A 24,435-nucleotide genomic window follows, 5' to 3' on the forward strand; every position below is an offset into this window, starting at 1 on the left:
GGATGATGAGCAGGGATCTGGCTGGGGGAGGGATGCTCTGCAGGGATCTGGCTGGGGAGGGATGCTCTGCAGATATCTGGCTGGGACAGTGATACTCTGCAGGGATCTGGCTGGGACAGTGATACTCTGCAGGGATCTGGCTGGGGGAGGGATGATGAGCAGGGATCTGGCTGGGGGAGGGATGCTCTGCAGGGATCTGGCTGGGGGAGGGATGCTCTGCAGGGATCTGGCTGGGGGAGGGATGCTCTGCAGGGATCTGGGTGGGACAGTGATACTCTGCAGAGATCTGGCTGGGGAGGGATGCTCTGCAGGGATCTGGCTGGGGAGGGATGCTCTGCAGATATCTGGCTGGGACAGTGATACTCTGCAGGGATCTGGCTGGGGGAGGGATGATGAGCAGGGATCTGGCTGGGGGAGGGATGCTCTGCAGGGATCTGGCTGGGACAGTGATACTCTGCAGGATCTGGCTGGGGAGGGATGCTCTGCAGATATCTGGCTGGGGAGGGATGCTCTGCAGGGATCTGGCTGGGGAGGGATGCTCTGCAGATATCTGGCTGGGACAGTGATACTCTGCAGGGATCTGGCTGGGACAGTGATACTCTGCAGGGATCTGGCTGGGGAGGGATGCTCTGCAGAGATCTGGCTGGGGGAGGGATGCTCTGCAGAGATCTGGCTGGGACAGTGATACTCTGCAGAGATCTGGCTGGGACAGTGATACTCTGCAGGGATCTGGCTGGGGAGGGATGCTCTGCAGAGATCTGGCTGGGGGAGGGATGCTCTGCAGAGATCTGGCTGGGGGAGGGATGATGAGCAGGGATCTGGCTGGGGGAGGGATGCTCTGCAGGGATCTGGCTGGGGAGGGATGCTCTGCAGATATCTGGCTGGGACAGTGATACTCTGCAGGGATCTGGCTGGGACAGTGATACTCTGCAGGGATCTGGCTGGGGGAGGGAATGATGAGCAGGGATCTGGCTGGGGGAGGGATGCTCTGCAGGGATCTGGCTGGGGGAGGGATGCTCTGCAGGGATCTGGCTGGGGAGGGATGCTCTGCAGGGATCTGGGTGGGACAGTGATACTCTGCAGAGATCTGGCTGGGGAGGGATGCTCTGCAGGGATCTGGCTGGGGAGGGATGCTCTGCAGATATCTGGCTGGGACAGTGATACTCTGCAGGGATCTGGCTGGGACAGTGATACTCTGCAGGGATCTGGCTGGGGGAGGGATGATGAGCAGGGATCTGGCTGGGGGAGGGATGCTCTGCAGGGATCTGGCTGGGACAGTGATACTCTGCAGGATCTGGCTGGGGAGGGATGCTCTGCAGATATCTGGCTGGGGAGGGATGCTCTGCAGGGATCTGGCTGGGGAGGGATGCTCTGCAGATATCTGGCTGGGACAGTGATACTCTGCAGGAATCTGGCTGGGACAGTGATACTCTGCAGGGATCTGGCTGGGGAGGGATGCTCTGCAGAGATCTGGCTGGGGGAGGGATGCTCTGCAGAGATCTGGCTGGGACAGTGATACTCTGCAGAGATCTGGCTGGGACAGTGATACTCTGCAGGGATCTGGCTGGGGAGGGATGCTCTGCAGAGATCTGGCTGGGGGAGGGATGCTCTGCAGAGATCTGGCTGGGGGAGGGATGATGAGCAGGGATCTGGCTGGGGGAGGGATGCTCTGCAGGGATCTGGCTGGGGAGGGATGCTCTGCAGATATCTGGCTGGGACAGTGATACTCTGCAGGGATCTGGCTGGGACAGTGATACTCTGCAGGGATCTGGCTGGGGGAGGGATGATGAGCAGGGATCTGGCTGGGGGAGGGATGCTCTGCAGGGATCTGGCTGGGGGAGGGATGCTTTGCAGGGATCTGGGTGGGACAGTGATACTCTGCAGAGATCTGGCTGGGGAGGGATGCTCTGCAGGGATCTGGCTGGGGAGGGATGCTCTGCAGATATCTGGCTGGGACAGTGATACTCTGCAGGGATCTGGCTGGGACAGTGATACTCTGCAGGGATCTGGCTGGGGGAGGGATGATGAGCAGGGATCTGGCTGGGGGAGGGATGCTCTGCAGGGATCTGGCTGGGACAGTGATACTCTGCAGGATCTGGCTGGGGAGGGATGCTCTGCAGATATCTGGCTGGGGAGGGATGCTCTGCAGGGATCTGGCTGGGGAGGGATGCTCTGCAGATATCTGGCTGGGACAGTGATACTCTGCAGGGATCTGGCTGGGACAGTGATACTCTGCAGGGATCTGGCTGGGGAGGGATGCTCTGCAGAGATCTGGCTGGGGGAGGGATGCTCTGCAGAGATCTGGCTGGGACAGTGATACTCTGCAGAGATCTGGCTGGGACAGTGATACTCTGCAGGGATCTGGCTGGGGAGGGATGCTCTGCAGAGATCTGGCTGGGGGAGGGATGCTCTGCAGAGATCTGGCTGGGGGAGGGATGATGAGCAGGGATCTGGCTGGGGGAGGGATGCTCTGCAGGGATCTGGCTGGGGAGGGATGCTCTGCAGATATCTGGCTGGGACAGTGATACTCTGCAGGGATCTGGCTGGGACAGTGATACTCTGCAGGGATCTGGCTGGGGGAGGGATGATGAGCAGGGATCTGGCTGGGGGAGGGATGCTCTGCAGGGATCTGATGCTCTGCAGGGATCTGGGCTGGGGGAGGGATGCTCTGCAGGGATCTGGGTGGGACAGTGATACTCTGCAGAGATCTGGCTGGGGAGGGATGCTCTGCAGGGATCTGGCTGGGGAGGGATGCTCTGCAGATATCTGGCTGGGACAGTGATACTCTGCAGGGATCTGGGCTGGGGGGAGGGATGATGAGCAGGGATCTGGCTGGGGGAGGGATGCTCTGCAGGGATCTGGCTGGGACAGTGATACTCTGCAGGGATCTGGCTGGGGAGGGGATGCTCTGCAGATATCTGGCTGGGGAGGGATGCTCTGCAGGGATCTGGCTGGGGAGGGATGCTCTGCAGATATCTGGCTGGGACAGTGATACTCTGCAGGGATCTGGCTGGGACAGTGATACTCTGCAGGGATCTGGCTGGGGAGGGATGCTCTGCAGAGATCTGGCTGGGGGGAGGGATGCTCTGCAGAGATCTGGCTGGACAGTGATACTCTGCAGAGATCTGGCTGGGACAGTGATACTCTGCAGGGATTTGGCTGGGGAGGGATGCTCTGCAGAGATCTGGCTGGGGGAGGGATGCTCTGCAGAGATCTGGCTGGGGGAGGGATGATGAGCAGGGATCTGGCTGGGGGAGGGATGCTCTGCAGGGATCTGGCTAGGGGAGGGATGCTCTGCAGATATCCTGGCTGGGACAGTGATACTCTGCAGGGATCTGGCTGGGACAGTGATACTCTGCAGGGATCTGGCTGGGGGAGGGATGATGAGCAGGGATCTGGCTGGGGGAGGGATGCTCTGCAGGGATCTGGCTGGGGGAGGGATGCTCTGCAGGGATCTGGCTGGGGGAGGGATGCTCTGCAGGGATCTGGGTGGGACAGTGATACTCTGCAGGATCTGGCTGGGGGAGGGATGCTCTGCAGATTATCTGGCTGGGGAGGGATGCTCTGCAGGGATCTGGCTGGGGAGGGATGCTCTGCAGATATCTGGCTGGGACAGTGATACTCTGCAGGGATCTGGCTGGGACAGTGATACTCTGCAGGGATCTGGCTGGGGAGGGATGCTCTGCAGAGATCTGGCTGGGGGAGGGATGCTCTGCAGAGATCTGGCTGGGACAGTGATACTCTGCAGAGATCTGGCTGGGACAGTGATACTCTGCAGGGATCTGGCTGGGGAGGGATGCTCTGCAGAGATCTGGCTGGGGGAGGGATGCTCTGCAGAGATCTGGCTGGGGGAGGGATGATGAGCAGGGATCTGGCTGGGGGAGGGATGCTCTGCAGGGATCTGGCTGGGGAGGGATGCTCTGCAGATATCTGGCTGGGACAGTGATACTCTGCAGGGATCTGGCTGGGACAGTGATACTCTGCAGGGATCTGGCTGGGGGAGGGATGATGAGCAGGGATCTGGCTGGGGGAGGGATGCTCTGCAGGGATCTGGCTGGGGGAGGGATGCTCTGCAGGGATCTGGGTGGGACAGTGATACTCTGCAGAGATCTGGCTGGGGAGGGATGCTCTGCAGGGATCTGGCTGGGGAGGGATGCTCTGCAGATATCTGGCTGGGACAGTGATACTCTGCAGGGATCTGGCTGGGACAGTGATACTCTGCAGGGATCTGGCTGGGGGAGGGATGATGAGCAGGGATCTGGCTGGGGGAGGGATGCTCTGCAGGGATCTGGCTGGGACAGTGATACTCTGCAGGATCTGGCTGGGGAGGGATGCTCTGCAGATATCTGGCTGGGGAGGGATGCTCTGCAGGGATCTGGCTGGGGAGGGATGCTCTGCAGATATCTGGCTGGGACAGTGATACTCTGCAGGGATCTGGCTGGGACAGTGATACTCTGCAGGGATCTGGCTGGGGAGGGATGCTCTGCAGAGATCTGGCTGGGGGAGGGATGCTCTGCAGAGATCTGGCTGGGACAGTGATACTCTGCAGAGATCTGGCTGGGACAGTGATACTCTGCAGGGATCTGGCTGGGGAGGGATGCTCTGCAGAGATCTGGCTGGGGGAGGGATGCTCTGCAGAGATCTGGCTGGGGGAGGGATGATGAGCAGGGATCTGGCTGGGGGAGGGATGCTCTGCAGGGATCTGGCTGGGGAGGGATGCTCTGCAGATATCTGGCTGGGACAGTGATACTCTGCAGGGATCTGGCTGGGACAGTGATACTCTGCAGGGATCTGGCTGGGGGAGGGATGATGAGCAGGGATCTGGCTGGGGGAGGGATGCTCTGCAGGGATCTGGCTGGGGGAGGGATGCTCTGCAGGGATCTGGGTGGGACAGTGATACTCTGCAGAGATCTGGCTGGGGAGGGATGCTCTGCAGGGATCTGGCTGGGGAGGGATGCTCTGCAGATATCTGGCTGGGACAGTGATACTCTGCAGGGATCTGGCTGGGGGAGGGATGATGAGCAGGGATCTGGCTGGGGGAGGGATGCTCTGCAGGGATCTGGCTGGGACAGTGATACTCTGCAGGATCTGGCTGGGGAGGGATGCTCTGCAGATATCTGGCTGGGGAGGGATGCTCTGCAGGGATCTGGCTGGGGAGGGATGCTCTGCAGATATCTGGCTGGGACAGTGATACTCTGCAGGGATCTGGCTGGGACAGTGATACTCTGCAGGGATCTGGCTGGGGAGGGATGCTCTGCAGAGATCTGGCTGGGGGAGGGATGCTCTGCAGAGATCTGGCTGGGGACAGTGATACTCTGCAGAGATCTGGCTGGGACAGTGATACTCTGCAGGGATCTGGCTGGGGAGGGATGCTCTGCAGAGATCTGGCTGGGGGAGGGATGCTCTGCAGAGATCTGGCTGGGGGAGGGATGATGAGCAGGGATCTGGCTGGGGGAGGGATGCTCTGCAGGGATCTGGCTGGGGGAGGGATGCTCTGCAGAGATCTGGCTTGGACAGTGATACTCTGCAGGGATCTGGTCTGGGACAGTGATACTCTGCAGGGATCTGGCTGGGGGAGGGATGCTCTGCAGATATCTGGCTGGGGGAGGGATGCTCTGCAGGGATCTGGCTGGGACAGTGATACTCTGCAGAGATCTGGCTGGGGAGGGATGCTCTGCAGGGATCTGGCTGGGGAGGGATGCTCTGCAGGGGATCTGGGTGGGACAGTGATACTCTGCAGAGATCTGGCTGGGGAGGGATGCTCTGCAGGGATCTGGCTGGGGAGGGATGCTCTGCAGATATCTGGCTGGGGGAGGGATGCTCTGCAGGGATCTGGCTGGGACAGTGATACTCTGCAGGATCTGGCTGGGGAGGGATGCTCTGCAGATATCTGGCTGGGGAGGGATGCTCTGCAGATATCTGGCTGGGGAGGGATGCTCTGCAGGGATCTGGCTGGGGAGGGATGCTCTGCAGATATCTGGCTGGGGAGGGATGCTCTGCAGGGATCTGGCTGGGGAGGGATGCTCTGCAGATATCTGGCTGGGGGAGGGATGCTCTGCAGGGATCTGGCTGGGACAGTGATACTCTGCAGGATCTGGCTGGGGAGGGATGCTCTGCAGATATCTGGCTGGGGAGGGATGCTCTGCAGAGATCTGGCTGGGGGAGGGATGCTCTGCAGAGATCTGGCTGGGGGAGGGATGATGAGCAGGGATCTGGCTGGGGGAGGGATGCTCTGCAGGGATCTGGCTGGGGGAGGGATGCTCTGCAGGGATCTGGGTGGGACAGTGATACTCTGCAGAGATCTGGCTGGGGAGGGATGCTCTGCAGGGATCTGGCTGGGGAGGGATGCTCTGCAGATATCTGGCTGGGGGAGGGATGCTCTGCAGGGATCTGGCTGGGACAGTGATACTCTGCAGGGATCTGGCTGGGGAGGGATGATGAGCAGGGATCTGGCTGGGGGAGGGATGCTCTGCAGGGATCTGGCTGGGACAGTGATACTCTGCAGGATCTGGCTGGGGAGGGATGCTCTGCAGATATCTGGCTGGGGAAGGGATGCTCTGCAGGGATCTGGCTGGGGAGGGATGCTCTGCAGATATCTGGCTGGGACAGTGATACTCTGCAGGGATCTGGCTGGGACAGTGATACTCTGCAGGGATCTGGCTGGGGAGGGATGCTCTGCAGAGATCTGGCTGGGACAGTGATGCTCTGCAGAGATCTGGCTGGGACAGTGATACTCTGCAGGGATCTGGCTGGGGAGGGATGCTCTGCAGAGATCTGGCTGGGGGAGGGATGCTCTGCAGAGATCTGACTGGGGGAGGGATGATGAGCAGGGATTTGGCTGGGGGAGGGATGCTCTGCAGGGATCTGGCTGGGGAGGGATGCTCTGCAGATATCTGGCTGGGACAGTGATACTCTGCAGGGATCTGGCTGGGACAGTGATACTCTGCAGGGATCTGGCTGGGGGAGGGATGATGAGCAGGGATCTGGCTGGGGGAGGGATGCTCTGCAGGGATCTGGCTGGGACAGTGATACTCTGCAGGATCTGGCTGGGGAGGGATGCTCTGCAGATATCTGGCTGGGGAGGGATGCTCTGCAGGGATCTGGCTGGGGAGGGATGCTCTGCAGATATCTGGCTGGGACAGTGATACTCTGCAGGGATCTGGCTGGGACAGTGATACTCTGCAGGGATCTGGCTGGGGAGGGATGCTCTGCAGAGATCTGGCTGGGACAGTGATGCTCTTCAGAGATCTGGCTGGGACAGTGATACTCTGCAGGGATCTGGCTGGGGAGGGATGCTCTGCAGAGATCTGGCTGGGGGAGGGATGCTCTGCAGAGATCTGGCTGGGGGAGGGATGATGAGCAGGGATTTGGCTGGGGGAGGGATGCTCTGCAGGGATCTGGCTGGGGAGGGATGCTCTGCAGATATCTGGCTGGGACAGTGATACTCTGCAGGGATCTGGCTGGGGAGGGATGCTCTGCAGAGATCTGGCTGGGGGAGGGATGCTCTGCAGAGATCTGGCTGGGGGAGGGATGATGAGCAGGGATCTGGCTGGGGGAGGGATGCTCTGCAGGGATCTGGCTAGGGGTGTGTTCTACTATGCCATGTAACATCACTTCCTGTAGAGGAAGAGAGAGATTGTGCAGGGAGAGAGCTGGAGGAATCACACACAGTGTAGGGATCGTGCAGGCCCAGGACTGGCACCAGGAGGTCAGAGGCACCGTCACCTATACAATATATACATCTATATATAGAGCAGTGTGATGTGTGTATAGGGGCAGCTGCATGCTGGCTGTGTGCTGTGCATAGGCTTGTGTGTGTCTCTGTGTGTGCGTGCAGTACATACATACATACATACATACATACATACATACATGTGACTGTGTGCCCGCAGTGTAATATACACATATATATATATATACATACATGCACATGTACAGGACTGGCTGTGAGAGGGGGAGGGGCCGCTCAGCCGTCAGCTACACGTGTTGTAAACAGCTCCATATGTTACACAGGGAAACCCCTTCCCCCGTCCTGCAGTCCCTGTAACCCCTTCCCCCGTCCTGCAGTCCCTGTAACCCCTTCCCCCGTCCTGCAGTCCCTGTAACCCCTTCCCCCGTCCTGCAGTCCCTGTAACCCCTTCCCCCGTCCTGCAGTCCCTGTAACCCCTTCCCCCGTCCTGCAGTCCCTGTAACCCCTTCCCCCGTCCTGCAGTCCCTGTAACCCCTTCCCCCGTCCTGTATTCGCATTTATTTATAAACATATTCAGTTGCGCTTCACAATTGGAAACATTAATAGAACAAAACGGTACTAACAGCCAGACATAGAGGGAGGGAAGGCCCTGCTCACACGCTTACACTCTATACCCTTTAACCCCTTCCTCCTGTCCTGCTGCCCCTTTAACCCTTTCCTCCTTGTCTTGCCCGCCATTTAACCCTTCCATAGGAGCAGCTGCTCTGTGTACTGTGTAATAAACATTCAAGAAAATATTACTAATATTATTTACCTTGCTGCAGAAAATACGTTTTTAAAATATTAAAAAAACTGAGTGCTCCCTACGTTCATCCCCAGCCATATCCTGTCACTGAGTGCTCCCTACATTCATCCCCAGCCATATCCTGTCACTGAGTGCTCCCTACATTCATCCCCAGCCATATCCTGTCACTGAGTGCTCCCTACATTCATCCCCAGCCATATCCTGTCACTGAGTGCTCCCTACATTCATCCCCAGCCATATCCTGTCACTGAGTGCTCCCTACATTCATCCCCAGCCATATCCTGTCACTGAGTGCTCCCTACATTCATCCCCAGCCATATCCTGTCACTGAGTGCTCCCTACATTCATCCCCAGCCATATCCTGTCACTGAGTGCTCCCTACATTCATCCCCAGCCATATCCTGTCACTGAGTGCTCCCTACATTCATCCCCAGCCATATCCTGTCACTGAGTGCTCCCTACATTCATCCCCAGCCATATCCTGTCACTGAGTGCTCCCTACATTCATCCCCAGCCATATCCTGTCACTGAGTGCTCCCTACATTCATCCCCAGCCATATCCTGTCACTGAGTGCTCCCTACATTCATCCCCAGCCATATCCTGTCACTGAGTGCTCCCTACATTCATCCCCAGCCATATCCTGTCACTGAGTGCTCCCTACATTCATCCCCAGCCATATCCTGTCACTGAGTGCTCCCTACATTCATCCCCAGCCATATCCTGTCACTGAGTGCTCCCTACATTCATCCCCAGCCATATCCTGTCACTGAGTGCTCCCTACATTCATCCCCAGCCATATCCTGTCACTGAGTGCTCCCTACATTCATCCCCAGCCATATCCTGTCACTGAGTGCTCCCTACATTCATCCCCAGCCATATCCTGTCACTGAGTGCTCCCTACATTCATCCCCAGCCATATCCTGTCACTGAGTGCTCCCTACATTCATCCCCAGCCATATCCTGTCACTGAGTGCTCCCTACTTTCATCCCCAGCCATATGCTGTCACTGAGTGCTCCCTACATTCATCCCCAGCCATATCCTGTCACTGAGTGCTCCCTACATTCATCCCCAGCCATATCCTGTCACTGAGTGCTCCCTACATTCATCCCCAGCCATATCCTGTCACTGAGTGCTCCCTACATTCATCCCCAGCCATATCCTGTCACTGAGTGCTCCCTACGTTCATCCCCAGCCATATCCTGTCACTGAGTGCTCCCCACTTTCATCCCCAGCCATATCCTGTCACTGAGTGCTCCCTACTTTCATCCCCAGCCATATCCTTTCACTGAGTGCTCCCTACGTTCATCCTCAGCTATATTACATCCTGTCACTGAGTGCTCCCTACGTTCATCCTCAGCTATATTACATCCAGTCACTGAGTGCTCCCTACTTTCATCCCCAGCCACATCCTGTCACTGAGTGCTCCCTACTTTCATCCTCAGCTATATTACATCCTGTCACTGAGTGCTCCCTACTTTCATCCTCAGCTATATTACATCCTGTCACTGAGTGCTCCCTACATTCATTCCCAGCCACATCCTGTCACTGAGTTCTCCCTACATTCATCCCCAGCCATATCCTGTCACTGAGTGCTCCCTACATTCATCCCCAGCCATATCCTGTCACTGAGTGCTCCCTACATTCATCCCCAGCCATATCCTGTCACTGAGTGCTCCCTACATTCATCCCCAGCCATATCCTGTCACTGAGTGCTCCCTACTTTCATCCCCAGCCATATCCTGTCACTGAGTGCTCCCTACATTCATCCCCAGCCATATCCTGTCACTGAGTGCTCCCTACATTCATCCCCAGCCATATCCTGTCACTGAGTGCTCCCTACATTCATCCCCAGCCATATCCTGTCACTGAGTGCTCCCTACATTCATCCCCAGCCATATCCTGTCACTGAGTGCTCCCTACATTCATCCCCAGCCATATCCTGTCACTGAGTGCTCCCTACATTCATCCCCAGCCATATCCTGTCACTGAGTGCTCCCTACTTTCATCCCCAGCCATATCCTGTCACTGAGTGCTCCCTACATTCATCCCCAGCCATATCCTGTCACTGAGTGCTCCCTACATTCATCCCCAGCCATATCCTGTCACTGAGTGCTCCCTACATTCATCCCCAGCCATATCCTGTCACTGAGTGCTCCCTACATTCATCCCCAGCCATATCCTGTCACTGAGTGCTCCCTACATTCATCCCCAGCCATATCCTGTCACTGAGTGCTCCCCACTTTCATCCCCAGCCATATCCTGTCACTGAGTGCTCCCTACTTTCATCCCCAGCCATATCCTTTCACTGAGTGCTCCCTACGTTCATCCTCAGCTATATTACATCCTGTCACTGAGTGCTCCCTACGTTCATCCTCAGCTATATTACATCCAGTCACTGAGTGCTCCCTACTTTCATCCCCAGCCACATCCTGTCACTGAGTGCTCCCTACTTTCATCCTCAGCTATATTACATCCTGTCACTGAGTGCTCCCTACTTTCATCCTCAGCTATATTACATCCTGTCACTGAGTGCTCCCTACATTCATTCCCAGCCACATCCTGTCACTGAGTTCTCCCTACATTCATCCCCAGCCATATCCTGTCACTGAGTGCTCCCTACATTCATCCCCAGCCATATCCTGTCACTGAGTGCTCCCTACATTCATCCCCAGCCATATCCTGTCACTAAGTGCTCCCTACTTTCATCCTCAGCTATATTACATCCTGTCACTGAGTGCTCCCTACTTTCATCCTCAGCTATATTACATCCTGTCACTGAGTGCTCCCTACATTCATTCCCAGCCACATCCTGTCACTGAGTTCTCCCTACATTCATCCCCAGCCATATCCTGTCACTGAGTGCTCCCTACATTCATCCCCAGCCATATCCTGTCACTGAGTGCTCCCTACAATCATCCCCAGCCATATCCTGTCACTGAGTGCTCCCTACTTTCATCCCCAGCCATATCCTGTCACTGAGTGCTCCCTACATTCATCCCCAGCCATATCCTGTCACTGAGTGCTCCCTACATTCATCCCCAGCCATATCCTGTCACTGAGTGCTCCCTACATTCATCCCCAGCCATATCCTGTCACTGAGTGCTCCCTACATTCATCCCCAGCCATATCCTGTCACTGAGTGCTCCCTACATTCATCCCCAGCCATATCCTGTCACTGAGTGCTCCCTACATTCATCCCCAGCCATATCCTGTCACTGAGTGCTCCCTACATTCATCCCCAGCCATATCCTGTCACTGAGTGCTCCCTACATTCATCCCCAGCCATATCCTGTCACTGAGTGCTCCCTACATTCATCCCCAGCCATATCCTGTCACTGAGTGCTCCCTACATTCATCCCCAGCCATATCCTGTCACTGAGTGCTCCCTACATTCATCCCCAGCCATATCCTGTCACTGAGTGCTCCCTACATTCATCCCCAGCCATATCCTGTCACTGAGTGCTCCCTACATTCATCCCCAGCCATATCCTGTCACTGAGTGCTCCCTACATTCATCCCCAGCCATATCCTGTCACTGAGTGCTCCCTACATTCATCCCCAGCCATATGCTGTCACTGAGTGCTCCCTACTTTCATCCCCAGCCATATGCTGTCACTGAGTGCTCCCTACATTCATCCCCAGCCATATCCTGTCACTGAGTGCTCCCTACATTCATCCCCAGCCATATCCTGTCACTGAGTGCTCCCTACATTCATCCCCAGCCATATCCTGTCACTGAGTGCTCCCTACATTCATCCCCAGCCATATCCTGTCACTGAGTGCTCCCTACATTCATCCCCAGCCATATCCTGTCACTGAGTGCTCCCCACTTTCATCCCCAGCCATATCCTGTCACTGAGTGCTCCCTACTTTCATCCCCAGCCATATCCTTTCACTGTGTGCTCCCTACGTTCATCCTCAGCTATATTACATCCTGTCACTGAGTGCTCCCTACGTTCATCCTCAGCTATATTACATCCAGTCACTGAGTGCTCCCTACTTTCATCCCCAGCCACATCCTGTCACTGAGTGCTCCCTACTTTCATCCTCAGCTATATTACATCCTGTCACTGAGTGCTCCCTACTTTCATCCTCAGCTATATTACATCCTGTCACTGAGTGCTCCCTACATTCATTCCCAGCCACATCCTGTCACTGAGTTCTCCCTACATTCATCCCCAGCCATATCCTGTCACTGAGTGCTCCCTACATTCATCCCCAGCCATATCCTGTCACTGAGTGCTCCCTACATTCATCCCCAGCCATATCCTGTCACTGAGTGCTCCCTACATTCATCCCCAGCCATATCCTGTCACTGAGTGCTCCCTACTTTCATCCCCAGCCATATCCTGTCACTGAGTGCTCCCTACATTCATCCCCAGCCATATCCTGTCACTGAGTGCTCCCTACATTCATCCCCAGCCATATCCTGTCACTGAGTGCTCCCTACATTCATCCCCAGCCATATCCTGTCACTGAGTGCTCCCTACATTCATCCCCAGCCATATCCTGTCACTGAGTGCTCCCTACATTCATCCCCAGCCATATCCTGTCACTGAGTGCTCCCTACATTCATCCCCAGCCATATCCTGTCACTGAGTGCTCCCTACTTTCATCCCCAGCCATATCCTGTCACTGAGTGCTCCCTACATTCATCCCCAGCCATATCCTGTCACTGAGTGCTCCCTACATTCATCCCCAGCCATATCCTGTCACTGAGTGCTCCCTACATTCATCCCCAGCCATATCCTGTCACTGAGTGCTCCCTACATTCATCCCCAGCCATATCCTGTCACTGAGTGCTCCCTACATTCATCCCCAGCCATATCCTGTCACTGAGTGCTCCCCACTTTCATCCCCAGCCATATCCTGTCACTGAGTGCTCCCTACTTTCATCCCCAGCCATATCCTTTCACTGAGTGCTCCCTACGTTCATCCTCAGCTATATTACATCCTGTCACTGAGTGCTCCCTACGTTCATCCTCAGCTATATTACATCCAGTCACTGAGTGCTCCCTACTTTCATCCCCAGCCACATCCTGTCACTGAGTGCTCCCTACTTTCATCCTCAGCTATATTACATCCTGTCACTGAGTGCTCCCTACTTTCATCCTCAGCTATATTACATCCTGTCACTGAGTGCTCCCTACATTCATTCCCAGCCACATCCTGTCACTGAGTTCTCCCTACATTCATCCCCAGCCATATCCTGTCACTGAGTGCTCCCTACATTCATCCCCAGCCATATCCTGTCACTGAGTGCTCCCTACATTCATCCCCAGCCATATCCTGTCACTAAGTGCTCCCTACTTTCATCCTCAGCTATATTACATCCTGTCACTGAGTGCTCCCTACTTTCATCCTCAGCTATATTACATCCTGTCACTGAGTGCTCCCTACATTCATTCCCAGCCACATCCTGTCACTGAGTTCTCCCTACATTCATCCCCAGCCATATCCTGTCACTGAGTGCTCCCTACATTCATCCCCAGCCATATCCTGTCACTGAGTGCTCCCTACAATCATCCCCAGCCATATCCTGTCACTAAGTGCTCCCTACTTTCATCCCCAGCCATATCCTGTCACTGAGTGCTCCCTACTTTCATCCCCAGCCATATCCTGTCACTGAGTGCTCCCTACGTTCATCCTCAGCTATATTACATCCTGTCACTGAGTGCTCCCTACGTTCATCCTCAGCTATATTACATCCAGTCACTGAGTGCTCCCTACTTTCATCCCCAGCCACATCCTGTCACTGAGTGCTCCCTACTTTCATCCTCAGCTATATTACATCCTGTCACTGAGTGCTCCCTACCTTCATCCTCAGCTATATTACATCCTGTCACTGAGTGCTCCCTACATTCATTCCCAGCCACATCCTGTCACTGAGTTCTCCCTACATTCATCCCCAGCCATATCCTGTCACTGAGTGCTCCCTACATTCATCCCCAGCCATATCCTGTCACTGAGTGCTCCCTACATTCATCCCCAGCCATATCCTGTCACTGAGTGCTCCCTACTTTCATCCCCAGCCATATCCTGTCACTGAGTGCTCCCTACTTTCATCCCCAGCCATATCCTGTCACTGAGTGCTCCCTACTTTCATCCTCAGCTATATTACATCCTGTCACTGAGTGCTCCCTACTTTCATCCTCAGCTATATTACATCCTGTCACTGAGTGCTCCCTACATTCATTCCCAGCCACATCCTGTCACTGAGTTCTCCCTACATTCATCCCCAGCCATATCCTGTTACTGAGTGCTCCCTACATTCATCCCCAGTCATATCCTGTCACTGAGTGCTCCCTACTTTCATCCCCAGCCATATCCTGTCACTGAGTGCTCCCTACATTCATCCCCAGCCATATCCTGTCACTGAGTGCTCCCTACTTTCATCCCCAGCCATATCCTGTCACTGAGTGCTCCCTACTTTCATCCCCAGCCATATCCTGTCACTGAGTGCTCCCTACGTTCATCCTCAGCTATATTACATCCTGTCACTGAGTGCTCCCTACGTTCATCCTCAGCTATATTACATCCTGTCACTGAGTGCTCCCTACTTTCATCCTCAGCTAGATTACATCCTGTCACTGAGTGCTCCCTACTTTCATCCCCAGCCACATCCTGTCACTGAGTGCTCCCTACGTTCATCCTCAGCTATATTACATCCTGTCACTGAGTGCTCCCTACTTTCATCCTCAGCTAGATTGCATCCTGTCACTGAGTGCTCCCTACTTTCATCCCCAGCCACATCCTGTCACTGAGTGCTCCCTACTTTCATCCTCAGCTATATTACATCCTGCCACTGAGAGCTCCCTACTTTAATCCCCAGCCACATCCTGTCACTGAGTGCTCCCTACTTTAATCCCCAGCCACATCCTGTCACTGAGTGCTCCCTACTTTCATCCTCAGCTATATTACATCCTGCCACTGAGTGCTCCCTACTTTAACCCCCATCCACATCCTGTCACTGAGTGCTCCCTACATGCATCCCCAGCCATATCCTGTCACTGAGTGCTCCCTACTTTCATCCTCAGCTATATTACATCCTGTCACTGAGTGCTCCCTACTTTCATCCTCAGCTAGATTACATCCTGTCACTGAGTGCTCCCTACTTTCATCCTCAGCTATATTACATCCTGTCACTGAGTGCTCCCTACGTTCATCCTCAGCTATATTACATCCTGTCACTGAGTGTGCTCCCTACGTTCATCCTCAGCTATATTACATCCTGTCACTGAGTGCTCCCTACGTTCATCCTCAGCTAGATTACATCCTGTCACTGAGTGCTCCCTACTTTCATCCCCAGCCACATCCTGTCACTGAGTGCTCCCTACTTTCATCCCCAGCCATATCCTGTCACTGAGTGCTCCCTACTTTCATCCTCAGCTAGATTACATCCTGTCACTGAGTGCTTCCTACTTTCATCCTCAGCGATATTACATCCTGTCACTGAGTGCTCCCTACTTTCATCCCCAGCCACATCCTGTCACTGAGTGCTCCCTACTTTCATTCCCAGCCACATCCTGTCACTGAGTGCTCCCTACGTTCATCCCCAGCTACATCCTGTCACTGAATGCTCTCTACGTTCATCCCCAGCTACATCCTTTGAGTGTTCCCTACTTTTATCTCCAGCTACATACTGTCACTGAGTGCTCCCTACATTCATCCCCAGCTACTGTACATCCTGTCACTGAGTGCTCCCTACGTTCATCCTCAGATTACATCCTGTCACTGAGTGCTCCCTACTTTCATCCCCAGCCACATCCTGTCACTGAGTGCTCCCTACTTTCATCCCCAGCTACATACTGTCTGTTGAATGCTTCCTATGTTCATCCTCAGCTACAGTACGTCCTGTAGGTGAGACAATAAGGCCTGGTTGGGTTCCCATCGTTTGTAACATATATGAGGGTTCCATCTTGAGTTGGAGTTGACAACTGGTGACACGATGAGTTGGAGTTGACAACTGGTGACACGATGAGTTGGAGTTGACAACTGGTGACACGATGAGTTGGAGTTGACAACTGGTGATACGATGAGTTGGAGTTGACAACTGGTGACACATTGAGTTGGAGTTGACAACTGGTGATACGATGAGTTGGAGTTGACAACTGGTGACACGATGAGTTGGAGTTGACAACTGGTGACACGATGAGTTGGAGTTGACAACTGGTGACACGTGAAGATTGAGCTGAGCGTGGAATAATTTTTATCCTGATCTTAGCATGTTGTCTGATCTCAGTCCATATTCCTCTTATGCTGACTGACACACTTGTCTATTACCTCTCTGTGGCTTCTAGGGCACAGTGCCACTCCTCAGATCATCTTCTGCTGGGATGAGTCCAGGTGAGGAGGATGCTGTGGTGGGGGAAGAGCTGAGCGAGGAGGAGGCGTCACTTGACTGGACACCACAGGAGAAGGCTCTTCATGAAGCAAAACTTAAAGCGAAGGCCAAGCGTAGGCTCCGCCGAACATCATCACGTGACTCTGCCCGGGAGTCAGAGAGCACAGATTGCACAGCAGAGCCCCTTAGCCCGCGAGGAAGGGGCAATGACAGGAAGTCACGCATGGGCAAAGGCCGTGGACTACCAAAGAAAGGTAAAGTGGAGCTGTCTTTGGGGTGTCAGTTGGAACTGAGGATTGGGGTGTATAAGAACTGAAGGTGACATGTTTGGTATAAGTAGTGCGGTGGAATGAGCAACTCTTGTCTCTTTGTTAGACAGTAGATCATAGGAGTGTTGTGGAGGGATCCCAGATAGATGTTCTGCTTAATGTAAGTAGAGTGTTTACAAATGTAAGGGAATGGAGCATTGGCAAAGAGAAAGTGGTCACCAAGTGTGTGAGGATGTAGGATTGAAAAGTGACGTTAGTTTTCCTAAGGGACGTGGACAGTATAGTGATGTTAGTTGGGGTAAGGGACGTGGACAGTATAGTGATGTTAGTTGGGGTAAGGGACATGGACAGTATAGTGATGTTAGTTGGGGTAAGGGACATGGACAGTATAGTGATGTTAGTTGGGGTAAGGGACATGGACAGTATGGTGATGTTTGTTGGGGTAAGGGACATGGACAGTATAGTGATGTTAGTTGGGGTAAGGGACATGGACAGTATGGTGATGTTAGTTGGGGTAAGGGACATGGACAGTATGGTGATGTTAGTTGGGGTAAGGGACATGGACAGTATGGTGATGTTAGTTGGGGTAAGGGACATGGACAGTATGGTGATGTTAGTTGGGGTAAGGGACATGGACAGTATAGTGATGTTAGTTGGGGTAACGGACATGGACAGTATAGTGATGTTAGTTGGGGTAAGAGACATGGACAGTATAGTGATGTTAGTTGGGGTAAGGGACATGGACAGTATAGTGATGTTAGTTGGGGTAAGGGACATGGACAGTATAGTGATGTTAGTTGGGGTAAGGGACATGGACAGTATAGTGAGGTTAGTTGGGGTAAGGGACATGGACACTATAGTGATGTTAGTTGGGGTAAGGGACATGGACAGTATAGTGATATTAGTTGATGTAGTGGTAAGTGCTTATGGAGTGTATGATGATGTTAGTTGGTGTAGTGGTAAGTGCTCATGGAGTGTAGGGTGATGTTAGTTGGTGTAGGGGTAAGTGCTCATGGAGTGTATGATGATGTTAGTTGGTGTAGTGGTAAGTGCTCATGGAGTGTAGGGTGATGTTAGTTGGTGTAGTGGTAAGTGCTTATGGAGTGTATGATGATGTTAGTTGGTGTAGTGGTAAGTGCTCATGGAGTGTATGGTGATGGTAGTTGGTGTAGTGGTAAGTGCTAATGGAGTGTATGATGATGTTGGTGTAGTGGTAAGTGCTCATGGACTGTAGGGTGATGTTAGTTGGTGCAGTGGTAAGTGCTCATGGAGTGTAGGGTGATGTTGGTGTAGTGGTAAGTGCGCATGGAGTGTAGGGTGATGTTGGTGTAGTGGTAAGTGCTCATGGAGTGTATGGTGATGTTAGTTGGTGTAGTGGTAAGTGCTCATGGAGTGTAGGGTGATGTTAGTTGGTGTAGTGGTAAGTGCTCATGGAGTGTAGGGTGATGTTAGTTGGTGCAGTGGTAAGTGCTCATGGAGTGTAGGGTGATGTTGGTGTAGTGGTAAGTGCTCATGGAGTGTAGGATGATGTTAGTTGGTGTAGTGGCAAGTGCTCATGGAGTGTAGGGTGATGTTAGTTGGTGTAGTGGTAAGTGCTCATGGAGTGTAGGGTGATGTTAGTTGGTGTAGTGGTAAGTGCTCATGGACTGTAGGGTGATGTTAGTTGGTGCAGTGGTAAGTGCTCATGGAGTGTAGGGTGATGTTGGTGTAGTGGTAAGTGCGCATGGAGTGTAGGGTGATGTTGGTGTAGTGGTAAGTGCTCATGGAGTGTAGGGTGATGTTAGTTGGTGTAGTGGTAAGTGCTCATGGAGTGTAGGGTGATGTTAGTTGGTGTAGTGGTAAGTGCTCATGGAGTGTAGGGTGATGTTAGTTGGTGCAGTGGTAAGTGCTCATGAAGTGTAGGATGATGTTAGTTGGTGTAGTGGCAAGTGCTCATGGAGTGTAGGGTGATGTTAGTTGGTGTAGTGGTAAGTGCTTATGGAGTGTATGATGATGTTAGTTGGTGTAGTGGCAAGTGCTCATGGAGTGTAGGGTGATGTTAGTTGGTGTAGTGGTAAGTGCTCATGGAGTGTAGGGTGATGTTGGTGTAGTGGTAAGTGCTCATGGAGTGTAGGGTGATGTTAGTTGGTGTAGTGGTAAGTGCTAATGGAGTGTATGATGATGTTGGTGTAGTGGTAAGTGCTCATGGACTGTAGGGTGATGTTAGTTGGTGCAGTGGTAAGTGCTCATGGAGTGTAGGGTGATGTTGGTGTAGTGGTAAGTATGCATGGAGTGTAGGGTGATGTTGGTGTAGTGGTAAGTGCTCATGGAGTGTAGGGTGATGTTAGTTGGTGTAGTGGTAAGTGCTCATGGAGTGTAGGGTGATGTTAGTTGGTGTAGTGGTAAGTGCTCATGGAGTGTAGGGTGATGTTAGTTGGTGCAGTGGTAAGTGCTCATGGAGTGTAGGATGATGTTAGTTGGTGTAGTGGCAAGTGCTCATGGAGTGTAGGGTGATGTTAGTTGGTGTAGTGGTAAGTGCTTATGGAGTGTATGATGATGTTAGTTGGTGTAGTGGTAAGTGCTCATGGAGTGTATGCTGATGTTGGTGTAGTGTTAAGTGCTCTTGGAGTATATGGTGATGTTAGTTGGTGCAGTGGTAAGTGCTCATGGAGTGTAGGGTGATGTTGGTGTAGTGGTAAGTGCTCATGGAGTGTAGCGTGATGTTGGTGTAGTGGTAAGTGATCATGGACAGTTGGGTTATGTTATTTGGTGTAGTGGTAAGTGCTCATGGAGTGTAGGGTGATGTTAGTTGATGTAGTGGTAAGTGCTCATGGAGTGTATGGTGATGTTGGTGTAGTGGTAAGTGCTCATGGAGTGTAGGGTGATGTTAGTTGGTGTATTGGTAAGTGCTCTTGGAGTGTATGGTGATGTAAGTTGGTGTAGGGGTAAGTGCTCATGGAGTGTATGGTGATGGTAGTTGGTGTAGTGGTAAGTGCTTATGGAGTGTATGATGATGTTAGTTGGTGTAGTGGTAAGTGCTCATGGAGTGTTTCGTGATGTTGGTGTAGTGGTAAGTGCTCATGGACTGTAGGGTGATGTTAGTTGGTGCAGTTGTAAGTGCTCATGGAGTGTAGGGTGATGTTGGTGTAGTGGTAAGTGCTCATGGAGTGTAGGGTGATGTTGGTGTAGTGGTAAGTGCTCCTGGAGTGTAGGGTGATGTTAGTTGATGTAGTGGTAAGTGCTCATGGAGTGTATGGTGATGTTGGTGTAGTGGTAAGTGCTCATGGAGTGTAGGGTGATGTTGGTGTAGGGGTAAGTGCTCATGGAGTGTAGGGTGATGTAAGTTGGTGTAGTGGTAAGTGCTCATGGAGTGTATGGTGATGGTAGTTGGTGTAGTGGTAAGTGCTCATGGAGTGTAGGGTGATGTAAGTTGGTGTAGTGGTAAGTGCTCATGGAGTGTAGGGTGAAGTTGGTGTAGTGGTAAGTGCTCATGGAGTGTAGGGTGATGTTGGTGTAGTGGTAAGTGCTCATGGAGTTTATAGTGATGTTAGTTGGTGTAGTGGTAAGTGCTTATGGAGTGTATGATGATGTTAGTTGGTGTAGTGGTAAGTGCTCATGGATTGTAGGGTGATGTTAGTTGGTGTAGTGGTAAGTGCTTATGGAGTGTATGATGATGTTAGTTGGTGTAGTGGTAAGTGCTCATGGAGTGTATGGTGATGGTAGTTGGTGTATTGGTAAGTGCTTCTGGAGTGTATGATGATGTTAGATGGTGTAGTGGTAAGTGCTCATGGAGTGTATGATGATGTTAGTTGGTGTAGTGGTAAGTGCTCATGGAGTGTAGGGTGATGTTAGTTGGTGTAGTGGTCAGTGCTTATGGAGTCTATGATGATGTTAGTTGGTGTAGTGATAAGTGCTCATGGAGTGTAGGGTGATGTTAGTTGGTGTAGTGGTAAGTGCTTATGGAGTGTATGATGATGTTAGTTGGTGTAGTGGTAAGTGCTCATGGAGTGTAGGGTGATGTTAGTTGGTGTAGTGGTAAGTGCTTATGGAGTGTATGATGATGTTAGTTGGTGTAGTGGTAAGTGCTCATGGAGTCTATGATGATGTTAGTTGGTGTAGTGATAAGTGCTCATGGAGTGTAGGGTGATGTTAGTTGGTGTAGTGGTAAGTGCTTATGGAGTGTATGATGATGTTAGTTGGTGTAGTGGTAAGTGCTCATGGAGTGTAGGGTGATGTTAGTTGGTGTAGTGGTAAGTGCTTATGGAGTGTATGATGATGTTAGTTGGTGTAGTGGTAAGTGCTCATGGAGTGTATGCTGATGTTGGTGTAGTGGTAAGTGCTTATGGAGTGTAGGGTGATGTTAGTTGGTGCAGTGGTAAGTGCTCATGGAGTGTAGGGTGATGTTGGTGTAGTGGTAAGTGCTTATGGAGTGTATGGTGATGTTGGTGCAGTGGTAAGTGCTCATGGAGGGTAGGGTGATGTTGGTGTAGTGCTAAGTGCTCATGGAGTTGATGGTGATGGTAGTTGGTGTAGTGGTAAGTGCTCATGGAGTGTAGGGTGATGTTGGTGTAGTGGTAAGTGCTCATGGAGTGTAGGGTGATGTTAGTTGGTGTAGGGGTAAGTGCTCATGGAGTGTATGATGATGTTAGTTGGTGTAGTGGTAAGTGCTCATGGAGTGTAGGGTGATGTTAGTTGGTGTAGTGGTAAGTGCTTATGGAGTGTATGATGATGTTAGTTGGTGTAGTGGTAAGTGCTCATGGAGTGTATGGTGATGGTAGTTGGTGTAGTGGTAAGTGCTCATGGACTGTATGGTGATGGTAGTTGGTGTAGTGGCAAGTGCTTATGGAGTGTAGGGTGATGTTGGTGTAGTGGTAAGTGCGCATGAAGTGTAGGGTGATGTTGGTGTAGTGGTAAGTGGTCATGGAGTGTAGGGTGATGTTGGTGTAGTGGTAAGTGCTCATGAAGTGTAGGGTGATGTTAGTTGGTGTAGTGGTAAGTGCTTATGGAGTGTAGGATGATGTTAGTTGGTGTAGTGGCAAGTGCTCATGGAGTGTAGGGTGATGTTAGTTGGTGTAGTGGTAAGTGCTTATAGAGTGTATGATGATGTTAGTTGGTGTAGTGGTAAGTGCTCATGGAGTGTAGGGTGATGTTAGTTGGTGTAGTGGTAAGTGCTTATGGAGTGTATGATGTTAGTTGGTGTAATGGTAAGTGCTCATGGAGAGTATGCTGATGTTGGTGTAGTGTTAAGTGCTCTTGGAGTATATGGTGATGTTAGTTGGTGTAGGGGTAAGTGCTCATGGAGTGTACGGTGATGTAAGTTGGTGTAGTGGTAAGTGCTCCTAGAGTTTAGAGTGATGTAAGTTGGTGTAGTGGTAAGTGCTCATGGAGTTTAGGGTGATGTTAGTTGGTGTATTGGTAAGTGCTCATGGAGTGTAGGGTGATGTTGGTGTAGTGGTAAGTGCTCATGGACTGTAGGGTGATGTTAGTTGGTGCAGTGGTAAGTGCTCATGAAGTGTAGGGTGATGTTGGTGCAGTGGTAAGTGCTCATGGAGTGTAGGGTGATGTTGGTGTAGTGGTAAGTGCTCATGGAGTGTATGGTGATGTTAGTTGGTGTAGTGGTAAGTGCTCATGGAGTGTAGGGTGATGTTAGTTGGTGCAGTGGTAAGTGCGCATGGAGTGTAGGGTGATGTTGGTGTAGTGGTAAGTGCTCATGGAGTGTAGCGTGATGTTGGTGTAGTGGTAAGTGATCATGGACAGTAGGGTTATGTTATTTGGTGTAGTGGTAAGTGCTCATGGAGTGTAGGGTGATGTTAGTTGATGTAGTGGTAAGTGCTCATGGAGTGTATGGTGATGTTGGTGTAGTGGTAAGTGCTCATGGAGTGTAGGGTGATGTTAGCTGGTGTATTGGTAAGTGCTCTTGGAGTGTAGGGTGATGTTAGTTGGTGTAGGGGTAAGTGCTCATGGAGTGTACGGTGATGTAAGTTGGTGTAGTGGTAAGTGCTCATGGAGTGTATGGTGATGGTAGTTGGTGTAGTGGTAAGTGCTTATGGAGTGTATGATGATGTTAGTTGGTGTAGTGGTAAGTGCTCATGGAGTGTATCGTGATGTTGGTGTAGTGGTAAGTGCTCATGGACTGTAGGGTGATGTTAGTTGGTGCAGTGGTAAGTGCTCATGGAGTGTAGGGTGATGTTGGTGTAGTGGTAAGTGCTCATGGAGTGTAGGGTGATGTTGGTGTTGTGGTAAGTGCTCATGGAGTGTAGGGTGATGTTAGTTGATGTAGTGGTAAGTGCTCATGGAGTGTATGGTGATGTTGGTGTAGTGGTAAGTGCTCACGGAGTGTAGGGTGATGTTGGTGTAGGGGTAAGTGCTCATGGAGTGTAGGGTGATGATAGTTGGTGTTGAGGTAAGTGCTCATGGAGTGTAGGATGATGTTAGTTGGTCTAGCGGTAAGTGCTAATGGAGTGTAGCGTGATGTTGGTGTAGTGGTAAGTGCTCATGGAGTGTAGGGTGATGTAAGTTGGTGTAGTGGTAAGTGCTCATGGAGTGTAGGGTGATGTTGGTGTAGTGGTAAGTGCTCATGGAGTGTAGGTTGATGTTAGTTGGTGTAGTGGTAAGTGCTCATGGAGTTTATAGTGATGTTAGTTGGTGTAGTGGTAAGTGCTTATGGAGTGTATGGTGATGTTAGTTGGTGTAGGGGTAAGTGCTCATGGAGTGTACGGTGATGTTAGTTGGTGTAGTGGTAAGTGCTTATGGAGTTTATAGTGATGTTAGTTGGTGTTGTGGTAAGTGCTTATGGAGTGTATGATGATGTTAGTTGGTGTAGTGGTAAGTGCTCATGGAGTGTAGGGTGATGTTAGTTGGTGTAGTGGTAAGTGCTCATGGAGTGTAGGGTGATGTTAGTTGGTGTAGTGGTAAGTGCTTATGGAGTGTATGATGATGTTAGTTGGTGTAGTGGTAAGTGCTCATGGAGTGTATGGTGATGGTAGTTGGTGTATTGGTAAGTGCTTCTGGAGTGTATGATGATGTTAGATGGTGTAGTGGTAAGTGCTCATGGAGTGTATGATGATGTTAGTTGGTGTAGTGGTAAGTGCTCATGGAGTGAAGAGTGATGTTAGTTGGTGTAGTGGTAAGTGCTTATGGAGTCTATGATGATGTTAGTTGGTGTAGTGGTAAGTGGTCATGGAGTGTAGGGTGATGTTAGTTGGTGTAGTGGTAAGTGCTTATGGAGTGTAGGATGATGTTAGTTGGTGTAGTGGTAAGTGGTCATGGAGTGTAGGGTGATGTTAGTTGGTGTAGTGGTAAGTGCTTATGGAGTGTATGATGATGTTAGTTGGTGTAGTGGTAAG

At 52.0% G+C, this 24,435-nt stretch overlaps 1 protein-coding gene across 1 annotated transcript in view; it reads left to right on the forward strand.

The window, feature by feature from the left end:
* Positions 1–7,630: 7,630 nt before the first annotated feature.
* Positions 7,631–24,435, forward strand: part of LOC148442117 (programmed cell death protein 4-like) — a 332,847-nt gene continuing 316,042 nt past the window's right edge. Inside the window, exons 1-2 of the mRNA XM_088464215.1 lie at positions 7,631–7,708; positions 16,798–17,095. Coding sequence (XP_088320341.1) covers positions 16,834–17,095 — 262 coding nt within the window. The 5' untranslated portion in view covers positions 7,631–7,708; positions 16,798–16,833. The remainder of the gene's footprint in view (positions 7,709–16,797; positions 17,096–24,435) is intronic.

Source organism: Taudactylus pleione, unplaced genomic scaffold (assembly GCF_031769625.1).
Source record: "Taudactylus pleione unplaced genomic scaffold, aTauple2 ptg001612l, whole genome shotgun sequence".
NCBI classification, from domain to species: Eukaryota; Metazoa; Chordata; class Amphibia; order Anura; family Myobatrachidae; genus Taudactylus; species Taudactylus pleione.